This window comes from Porites lutea, chromosome 12 (genome assembly GCF_958299795.1).
Source record: "Porites lutea chromosome 12, jaPorLute2.1, whole genome shotgun sequence".
Taxonomy (NCBI): Eukaryota; Metazoa; Cnidaria; class Anthozoa; order Scleractinia; family Poritidae; genus Porites; species Porites lutea.
The window spans coordinates 10294050-10305424 of record NC_133212.1 but is presented as its reverse complement, the minus strand read 5'-3'; the positions used below and the strand labels follow the sequence as shown (position 1 = coordinate 10305424).

General features: G+C 39.0%; 1 protein-coding gene across 1 annotated transcript in view; it reads right to left on the bottom strand.

The window, feature by feature from the left end:
* Positions 1-1644: 1644 nt before the first annotated feature.
* LOC140953693 (uncharacterized) overlaps positions 1645-11375 on the bottom strand; it is a 25134-nt gene continuing 15403 nt past the window's right edge. Inside the window, exons 11-15 of the mRNA XM_073403099.1 lie at positions 10295-10597; positions 9177-9482; positions 8589-8855; positions 5048-5347; positions 1645-3416 (exon numbers count right to left, since the gene is read on the bottom strand). Of these exons, the coding sequence (XP_073259200.1) occupies positions 3229-3416; positions 5048-5347; positions 8589-8855; positions 9177-9482; positions 10295-10597 (1364 nt within the window). The 3' untranslated portion in view covers positions 1645-3228. The remainder of the gene's footprint in view (positions 3417-5047; positions 5348-8588; positions 8856-9176; positions 9483-10294; positions 10598-11375) is intronic.

Below are 11375 nucleotides of genomic sequence, written 5' to 3'. Positions count from 1 at the left end.
GTTTAACTTACTGATCAAAGATTATGAATACGTAACACAACCATTATGTCCATAAAAGAAAAAGAAAAAGCTAGAAGAAAATATTTTTTATAGTAAGTGCATGCGTTTGTTCATCGTTCGTCCTTTTTTGGCTGTTGAGACGTAACTTTGTGACCGTTGCGTTATGGTAGGGTGGCCGTCAAAGACAGCTTAAAATAAGGGCGAATATCAATGTATGGTCTGTCCATCGCCAGGTCTGGAGAGGTGCTACTTTAGAGAGGTTCGATTGTATAAAAGCTTTACTATAAGTGATGATAAGTTATTACAAATTAAATAAATTGCAAAAATTGCAACCAAATTATAACTGAAACCAACAGTTATTATAAATTTTCTAGTAACAATCTGCTGGTATTTGTAAAATGTAATTATTCTTAGTGGTAGTTGTCGTTGGATTATTTATTGGAGTTGGTAGACAGGGAGTAGGTCTGCCTACTAGAAGGTGTGATTTGGTGTAGAATACTAGTAGAATGTTACTATTAACAATTATTAATTTATTACACTACTATTACTTATAGTATACTGAATTTTCAGTCAACAATTGCAACACTAATACAAATGTGATTTTCTTAAGGGAAAAATTAACTGTAAACTGTGACGTGACTGTCTTGAAGAGTTGTGCCCTTTAAAGACAGTGTGTGCAGTTACAGACTAGATGATTGATGGAGTTGTGTACATCGTATGTGCGCCAAAATCACCAATTAATGATCTTTTGTGAATATTTGTGAATATAAATTTCACTGAAAAACATATCGCCGGATGGTAACTCACAGGAAACAGTTTACTTTAGATTGTTAGATATCTATCACAACACAATCCATTTTCCACGGAAATTAAATTTACACGAAAGTAAGGTAATCTTTGACTTTACACCGTGGGTAATTATAAATTGTGGTAGCTTCCTGTTTCAAAAGAATGTCGTGGTTAGATTATGCTTTTTACGTGATGCCATCCATGGTTAGAAGATAGAGAGCCAGTAAAAGTCGTTACGTCACGTTGCCATGGTAGCTGAATTTCTGGATCTCATTAACAAACCGTGCAACCTTGTCCTCAGAGTCCTTTCCTACCTGACGTCTCTCTCGCTCCTCAGAGACGGTTACGAGAGAATCCTACGAACGAGATTGCAAACCGTGGTCCTGCAATTATGGCAATAAGGAAGCAAACAACGAAAAAATGGGCAGGTATGACTTGTCTGTGAATGATTGCTCTCGGGAACAAAACGGTACCCTACACGCTTCTTTTTTCGTTCGACATTGCAATTGGTCGTCTCTGCCATGAAAAATTGTTGAGATCCAGAAATTTTGCTACTAAGGTAACGTAATGTCACACTTCTCCTCTATTGTGTTTGTGTTACACGCTTAAGACTACTTTGAACCTTCAGTGGAGGTGGTATTATACTCACACCTCTGTTACTCTTTGGATCAAACCTGCAAGATGTTGAAATTTTGATCATCCGTTTTGGTACGAGATGTTTGAAAGTTCTTTATGACCCGTGAGGCATGTGAGATGTGAAATGTATGGGATTAATTGACTAAGTTCACTTTCGAATTGGAATGTAAATTTGAAATTTTGAAAATTAAGTTGAAAAGAATTTATTGAATTTATTGACTTGGTATTTTGTGTTCAGGACACTTAAATTTATTGAACGATTAAAAAACGCTGTACAAATATCAGAAAGTGAATTAAAATAATTATTTATGTCCCAGTTTAAAATTGTTCTCTTTCTCTCATTGTTTGGACAATGAATAAATCAATCCTTTATTCGCAGCCGTTGTTCTCCGATCCCCTCGTGTTATATCACATGCCTAAACTGAGGACATAATTCTACCTAATCTTCTATTCAAAATCTTGGAGTTAGTGCCATTTATGCAGCAATTTTCCCTTCTTTCAGATAGTCTTTAGAAACCTGAGGTCTGCTCCTCCAAAAGTCCCAGTAGCTTTTCGGGCACGAAGATATAATTAAAATTTAAAGAATGAAGAAGCCGGTCCATTTTGTTGTTGTTGATGACGACGATCTGCCCTAACCAATTTCTACCCTTCCTTTTTTTGTTTGCTGCTCATTGCCCGCGAATTGTCTACTTTCTATATCACCACAACTACTTCGCAATCCTTCTTTACTTTATTGTATCGCTGGCGAATTACACAATTGCGACGAAGTGCGTAGCTCAAGCACAAGCTCGTTTCCAGAGTTCTTCTTTAATTGCCACTACGGAGCGAGGAGTAGGAGAGATCACTGGGAACGACGTCGCGTACATCAATGAATCAAGTGTCATGTTTGTAGGCACAATTTCCGTAAAACGTAGACTTAAAATTTTCCGAATCCTAAGTCAACAACTTCAACAAGGCCCTAAAATTTGCCAAAGCTGGTACACAAGGTTAGTTTTAAGAATCAGCACTGATCGGTTGAGTTCTTCTTCCTTCTAGCTTACAGAGTGGAGATTTAACTGTATTTTGGCAATGCATGTCATATTAATTCCCAACAAATATGAACCTATATTCAAATAAAAACTTTCATCACCAACTTCATATTTTGGTATTGGCTAAATTTCACTCAGATAGTCTAGATCGACTTAGCTTCTCACTAATGGGACGCCCACTTCTTCGAATAGACAACAGAAAGTAATAAAGTTCAAATTTCTTGGTGCAAAAGAAAGTTCTCACATGAGAAAAGAGTTTAATCCCCACGTGATTTTATTGTACACGTTTGTTGGTTATATATACCAATTTGGCTGCCGTGATGTCATGTGAAAACGATCTATAGTGCATATACTGACTTGTTCTAAACATTACCCAAAATTGCGAATACATCATTATTATTATTGATCAAAGGAGGTGTTCCACAAGGGAGTGAAGTCGGCCCACTGCTTTTTAAGATGTTCTTTTACTGCGCTTTTCAAAAACACGCGAATTCTAAAGTTCAAAAGCCAACTGACGTTTGCGTTTTCCACTGCCTTCAATCATCTTAGCGACCTCTTTAAGAGGAAACAGAAGTTTACTTCAACGGATTTAAAAGGTCATGGTTTGTGATTTGTGATAGGTGGATTTCGATCCGTTTTGTGTGTTTCTTTGTTTCAGGGTTCTTTGTTTGTGATCGTAATTATGATTGACAGCGGCGAAAAATGCAATTGTGAAGGTCGCTTTTGAACTTCAGAAATCGCGTGTTTTTGGAAAGCACAGTAAGTTCTTTTACAATCAAGTTTGGCAGGAGAGTTCGTCTAGTTCCATATATGGAACTGCCTTTGACATGTGCTGCCCAAGTATTGAATCGTGCACTGGACGATGTCTTAGTCGCCATAGTAATACCACAGTTACTATCAACAGCAGGACAACAACGCAGGACAAAACTGGCACAGTGACACGGAAGGCATTGTCTTTATTACCTGGAAAGTAAAGCAAAGACATAAAGTTTATACTTGGGAAACATTGTTCGCAAAGAAAAGTTCATGATTGCTTTGAAAATCAGCGAGTTATCAACGGTCACTACCTTTTTAAGTTGTTAATGCAAATATGATTATTGTCACGCCGTAAGGCAAGAGAAGTGCACCTTAGAGATAGAGGCAAAACCCTGTCACCAGACGGTCTGAACCGAAGGAATGAATTGAACTGTTTCTATTTCTATTTTTATTGTACAACACTTACCGGATCGAGTATTAATAATTGTAGTTAATTGTCAGCCACTTATGAGAGTCTTACATTAAAAATTTTAGGAACCGTTAAAAGCTATTTTCTCTCGGTAACCGTATAGTTCTGGCCCTGAGGAAGGCTTATTTTGTTAGCCGAAATATTGGCCTATCATAAATCAGCTCTTTGCCGTAGTGCCAGCCTTGCATTCAGTTTTGTTTTATGATTATAGCACCATACGATAACTGCGTGCTGTGGTGATCCAATTTTTTTTTCATAACCCTTTGAGAACAGAGGGACTGTGGGTTATATGCCGCCAAATTTTTGTTTTTCTCCATTTGTTCAGTTGTTTTTTTTTTAGGCAGCTATTTATCCATTCCTTACACAGATTTTGGCAAAATGCCGTGACGTGCAGGCAGTCCTAAATGCGGGGTGGTGTCAAGCCATATTTCAGCTAAAGAGCGAGCTTTCTGTACCTTTCAGTACAAAAAATGTATAAAACAGAAAATGCATAATCCTCCACGATTGGCATGGGCCGGCTTCTTAATTTTCAGTAAACAAGCGCTAGCAGTACTATATTCCACAATACTTTAATAGTTCAAGTTATGATCCTGTTGAATTCCTTAGAGCTTCCGAGGGTCTCCTATGTTAGAAGATGAGACTGCCTTTGAAAACTGGAATTAAACCCCCCCAGGAGACCAATCTGGACCCCAAAATAAGACGATTGTAAAACCAACGGCCATATAAGATCTACAATTTTCTTTTTGCTTCTCGCTTGAAATACTATGACTTTTTTGGTACGAGCTAGAGTTTAGAAAAGCCATGACTAGTGATTGAGATCAAGAGCAATTATATAACATAATGGGGTGAAATGCAATGCAATACAATAGAGATCTTCACACTGTTTTGATAGTTTAACGGCTAGAATGAGTTCTTGTATCATGGTATTAGGAAGCTTAAGCAGAGACGACGACAACGGCAGCGAAGACGTCACCAAAAAAGTGAATTCGCGCTGTTTCAAACTTAAACTCTTTTTTGATTTGTTAGCCTGAATCTCAGACTCCCACATTACTGAGGGAGCGACTGGAAGGAATGTCTGAAATTCAGGCTATTATCAAATGTTGGCGATTTTTCCTGGAGTTGACTTCTTGTGTTCAAGTTCTCCATAAAACGTGAAATTCAGAAGTTTCACGTCGTATAACGGCAAAGAAATTTTCAAAGAAATGTGATGCACTTGCAAAGTTGTTGTTTTGTTACGTTAGCTCCCTAAGTTTATCATAAACGTAGCAGATAATCACGTCCTAAACTTATAAGGCATTGCGTGACAGCACACTTCGTAAAAAAAAAAATCGTAATCTGCCATAATGTTACCACTAGTCAAAATACTCACTGCTATCTGTCTTTGTTCTTCGAGCAGTCACTGATGTCTTTTGAAACTCGGACACTGTTATGTTATAAACTGCTGAACCATATTTGTTTGTAACATTACAAACATACACCCCATAATCCTTTGTATCACGAGGTTTGAGAGATATGGTTCCGTTACCATTAGTTCGGAGAATCTGACCATTCTTTGTCCAAGAATAAGTAACAGGAAAATCGCTGGCTGCAGTACATGAGAGTAAGCACAAGGTCTGTCTTTTACAAATCACTGACGAAGATGAAGCGTCTTTCTTTACTCTAGGTGGAACTAATTATAATAAAATAATAAAAAATGTGTAGTAATCGATCACCAAACATGCATAACTGTTTAAAATCTTTAAACAACTAATATTAGGCATACCTATTCTCTACAATTTTCTCCGTAAATTTGTCATGATATTGACAAAGTAATATTTTATTGAGAATATCGCAGTAATATTTTATGGAGAATCTGTACTTTGATCACTTTCAGGGGTTAAAGAGTTAACATAGAAACCATTATCGCAAAGCCTGGGTTAAATGCGATCCTTGGAAATCCTGGAAGTTGGTTGGGAGATCCGTCATCGTAGTAGGATTTCTTAACTATGTTTTTCTATCATGTGTTTGAGAATATCATAGAAAAAACTCCAACTCGTGTTTGATGGTATGTTATAACTTATTAATTTGGGGTCCTGGATGAAAACCCTTTCTTGTATTAATAGATCACCTCATCAAATGTTTGATATATGACTTATCGGTATTTGTCGATATCAGATGAACCACACTCTCTCACATCGTTGGTGATAAAATACCTCCTGGTGTTCGGATATGTGATTAAACAATTCAAACACTCTTTCTAGTGTTTGATATATTACTTTTTCCTGTTTGAATATCCGTGCAACACTCCTTCTTCTGCTTGTTGATTTTATCTTAAGTGAAAACTATGCCTTGAATTGCATAGTAACACTTCATCAAAGATAAAAGCAAAGACGAGGTCGGCAAATGCAAAAGTAGTAACAACAAAGACAACAACAACAAATACTAAAACTGAAAAACTCGCCTCGGTTCGCAAGGAAGACAATCCGAAAGTTGAAAGGACACAATAAAAAAAATCTACTGAACTATCAGGTTCTAAACCGTCTCGTTAGGATTGTTTAGTAATTTCGCGGATACTCTGAGTATCTTGTAACCAACTAACTAAGTATTAAATAACTAAATAAGATGGGGGAATGAAGTGGTCCTTTATGCGCTACAATCCGATCTTATTGGAACGTGAAATGGAATGGACGGGGGAACCGTCGGAGTACCCGGGCAAAACATCTCGAGACAAGATAAAAGGTAAACGAAGCGTCCAACCAACATATGGCTTGGCCCCTGGGATTTGAATTTGCGTCCCATTGATGGGAGGGTCAAGCTGCGTCGCCCTTGCTTCTCTATAAAGCTTTTATCGCGCTAGACCAGAGGAACCAGCATTGGTTTAGCCTGCGTAGCAAGCGTTTCCTCGCGAGGTTCGTCTAGAAAGCTGGGACAAGAGCAAAAAAAAAATGAATGACGGGGGAGGGGGAGGGGAACGAAGGAACCTCTTGCCCGCAAACCCCACGATTTTGAAAAACTGCGTTCGCCCACGAACGCAGCTTCTGATTGGCGCGGTGCGGGTAGTGTTGATTACTTAGCATTCGAAACATCAATCAAACCAGGTATGCTTTGTTTTCGTGCGTCACAGATCTGGTCTCATCTGTTTTGTGGTCGCAGATTACAAATGCTTTGGACTGATATTTATTGGAATCGTGTTTGTGCGAAAGTTTATGAGATCAGAGTCTTCAAAGTACAATTGGAGATCGAGCAGTGGAGACTAGGGAAGGCCAATTGAGAATGACGGCGTGCGGATCTGACTGGAAAAAATGGACTGTTTGTTGGAGATAACATCAACATAAATCAGAACATCGGTACTCGACACTAGCTAAAGCCGCCATGGACAAGCGATTTGTCAGCTTTTTGAAATGAAAAGATTCTTTTTGTTTATTGGAAATTTAGCGGCATCTATTGTAGAAAACGTTTCGACACAGGCTGAAGAGCAGCCGCTCTGCAAAACTTATACCAGGCGGAGTGAATTGTTCCGGACAAATAATTTTTGACGTGTCGACAAGGTTTCAGACGAGATAAAGCCACACAATAAAAAACAAGAAACTCCGCAGCAATCGTTCATAGTTTTAACTTTCTTTTATCGTAAATCTTTTTTATTACAGTTCTTGCAATCATCTGCAACGTGTTCTATTAGAGAACAAAGTAATTTTACAAATCTGGTAATCCAGGGGTAATCTGTTCGTTATGCTTCTATTTTGACGAGCTGTCAATTTACAAATGAACCGAACCGTGAAATATCAAGGGGCGTTTTGCAGAATCGTGGGGTTTGCGGGCAAGCTTTTCCTCTTCTCCCCTCCCCCTCCCCCTTCAACCTTTTTTTTGCTTCCGCTCTAACTTTCGCGCAATAACTCGATTAGAAATGCTTGCTACGCAGGCTAGCATTGGTTTGGACTTTCGCTAAGAATGAATACAATCTAATCACACGCGCTTGGACCTTATATCACTCCCAGTCTGAACACAAACCTTTTAACCTTCCATCATGTGAAACTTACGGAAGGCACAGCGTCGGAGAAAGAGCATTGGAACGTTTGGAGAAAGAGAGCTTAGACCTTTAATAGTCCATTTTCGTGTTCGCTATGACCTCTAGCCTTATAGCCTCAATCTGAAGTAATATATTCACAAATTCCAACGAGAAAAAGATCTGTTTTTTACTCTGTCTATTGTGTATACCGTATTTATTCGAATAGGCGCCCAAGCTCGAATTAGCGCCCACCTCGAATAAGCGCCCATCCTAAAGGCGGAAAATGTTAATAAGCGCCCAGCCTCGAATAAACGCCCACCCCCACCCCACCCCACCTCTTGTTTGCCCCACCTCCCTCCCACTCCCACTCAAATTCAAATAAGCGCCCTCCCACTTCCCCCTGCCACCCCAAAAAAGGAATAAGTACTACTAAGAGACTTCCCCGAAGACGAAGTTTTCTTCAGAGTGTTTTGCAGAAACCTTGCTTTGTTATATCGTCGCGTTTTGTTATTACCATTTACTGCCTTGTTGCAAAATATACATACTACATTTGTTGAAAAGGGTGAAAATTTTATAAGCGCCCAGCCTCGAATAAGCTCCCACCTCGAATAGGCGCCCACTCTCAAGGTCCAAAAATTTAATTAGTGCTCAGGGCGGTAATCGCATAAATACGGTATTCAAATTTCAAACACTTACTTGAAAAAATTTCTGAATATTTTACTTTACGTAGAGGCTAACCCTGTATGAATGTGTCGTTAATGTTTATATTCAGTGGTAATTTTTAATTCGAAACTGGACTATTGATCGATCTGGTCCACACCCCCTAACCCTTATTACCAGTAGTTTTGTTATACGAGAAGAGTAGGCTTTGTGTTTTTGGTTGCGAAAAATAAGCGTCATCAGCAGTACATTTTCAAAACCTTACCAGCAACTATAACAGTAGTAGCCGTTCTGTTTTCTCCAAACTTGTTAGATGCTTTGCATTCATATACACCTCTATCACCAGGAATCACATCTTCTATAACAAGAACGCGTCCTTTATTCTTCAGCCGCGCTCGTGTTATATCATTGTCTCCATCCTTGCTCCATATAACTAAGGGCTCTGGAACTCCGCTGACCTCACAAGAAAGCAATGTCAAATCACCAACCATTACAATGGTCTTCTCTTGAAGTTTTCGCACAATTGGTGGATCTACAAAATGCCGAATTAACTGGTCATAAACCTTACGATAATGGAATAATGGGACGGCAATGGGAGTGGAATAATGGATCCCATCAAACTTTATTGTCAAAAGAGCTATGTCACGAGGATATTGCTGTTTTGGATAAATTCTGCTCAAAAATCATTACTAAGCCCTTTACTTACACACAAATTGCTCTTGTAAATTTATGAAGATTTTATCAGAGAGCTCTAACTCCAAACTCCAAATGATTTCCCGAAAGAAATTGTTTTGCGGCTAACAACTTAGTCGAAGTATTCCGATTAACTCAACTAAACACAATCAACACTTACCACCTTCCTTAGTTCTCGTAACTTTTTTAGAACTCCTTGGTCCGTCGCCAGCGGAAGTGAAGGCCAGGATTTGAAGCACATATTCTGTATATTTTTCAAGTCTTGATATAATTTCCCTGCGAGTTGTAGCACTGTTTATGTTTATCGTAATATTGGCCTCGCCGAATTGATCTTGCCTTTTGTAAAACAGTTTGAAGCCTGTGATGATTCCATTTCTGGATTTTAGTGGTGGCAATTGCCAGGATGCGAGGATACTGGACGATGATTGTGCAATCACAGTAAAGTTGATAGGAGCTTGGGAAGGAGCTAAATTATGGAGAAACAATCAGCATGAACCTCTTAAGTGTCAAGGCAATTTACAATACTGAATAGATGTCATATTTTTCTTTTCTGAATTAATTCATAACACTGAATAATGAACAATTTCAGGGAAAGGAAATACATGCAAAGGAGCATATTTTAAGTCATTAGGCGATTAATTTTTCAGTAATGTTTTCGTTGCAAACCATTTTGACAGCGAAATTTCAAAAAACGAAAATGGTAATTAAGTGCTCTCTCTATCCAGGATGGTGGGGTTTTCGTTGCCAAACTTTTTTGCCGATCAGACATAAGTAATGGCAAAAAAAATACACTAGTTAGCGATTATGTATAAACTAGTTTCCTTCCTTTTCATAACAATTGCTCTAAACTGAACGCCTTTGCAAATTGGCGACAATGAGTCCGCATGTTTTTGCTGAAGACTGATCGTTAAAAAGTAAAAAAGATATAGCCTCAGCTTTCATGTTATTTACGTTTATTTGTAATGTTGATGTTACAAGGCGTTCTCAATTTCGTTCTTTACGACTCCATGAAGGAGGTGGATAGCTTTCTTTTAATAAAAGAGATCAAAACCAGAGGCGGCTGCAGACCTGCAGATAGAGGCGGGGAGGGGGGGGGGGGCATCCAGACCCTGAGATAAGGGGGTGGTCAGGTCTCAAAAAACATTTTTTCGGCCGTTCGAGCCTCAGTTTGGTCTAAGAATAAGGGGGCGGGGGGGGGGGGGGTGGGAATGCCCCCGGGCCCCTCCCCTGGATCCGCCACTGAAAACAATCAATTCCTTGTTTATGTTCACTACTTACCATCTTCTCTTGTTCTCTGAACTATGACAGAGCTTTTAGGACCGTCACCAGCAGAGTTGAAGGCTAACACTTGAAACTCATACACTGCGTATTTATCAAGACCTGTTACAGTCTTAGTGTGAATTACTGCATTGCTAATTTTTATGATGGTCGGTGGTTCATGAAATTCTTTTCTTTTATAGAAAAGTTTAAATCCAGTGATAATGCCGTTTCTTGAGATCGCTGGTGGCAGATTCCAAGAGGCATCGATACTGGTAGAGGTGCACGCGGACACATTAAAACTAGTAGGGGCTTGCGAGGGAACTGCAAATATAGAATTTATATTAAACCAGTTGAGTTACAAGACAAGCAAAGAACAGTCAATAAGTTGAAGCGGGGCGCATGGGCATTATCATAAAGCATTTTTCTATAGAAGAAGAAGTATATCGTTTTTAATATCTTATTTGGCCAAACGGGCATTTGAACTAGTCTTCTATTGTAACACCCCTCTATAAACATATCCAGTAAAATCCTACCCAGTGGTTTAAGTCAGTCCACCCAAAGATTTCATACCGGTAAACATGTTAGGCCTGCCACCCCTTTTAGCTTTTATGGGAGATACGCAATTAAGAAAATACTCAGTGGAAAATAAGCCAACCCGGTCACGTTTTCTCCGAGAACGCGGTCAAGATATAGATTCCTCTGGGTCTGTTATGGAGAGGTTTATTAAAAACATCGTAAAAAGTAAAGCGTGGGTACGTAGGCGCTATTTGGTTAATCACTGTATCCCGTACTTATCCAATTCCTACTGCACTGAAGCAGGATTATCTCAGAAATTACTGTCAAAGATTTATGCACTAAAATGGAGAGGGAAAGGTAAATGCGAGGCAGATGTTCGAGGTGGAAGGTAAACCAGGCGTGGTCCCTCAGAAACAAGTCAAATGCGGGGATATTCAACTCTGAAGCCCCATTCACACCAAATCTTACACATGTTTTTAAAAAGGCTGTTTCCTTTATAAAAGCTGCGTAATGACTTAAGTTGCTTGCAAACTTAAAGCAAATTACGGAACATGCTGAAGTTTATTTGAATCCTGAGTAAAAG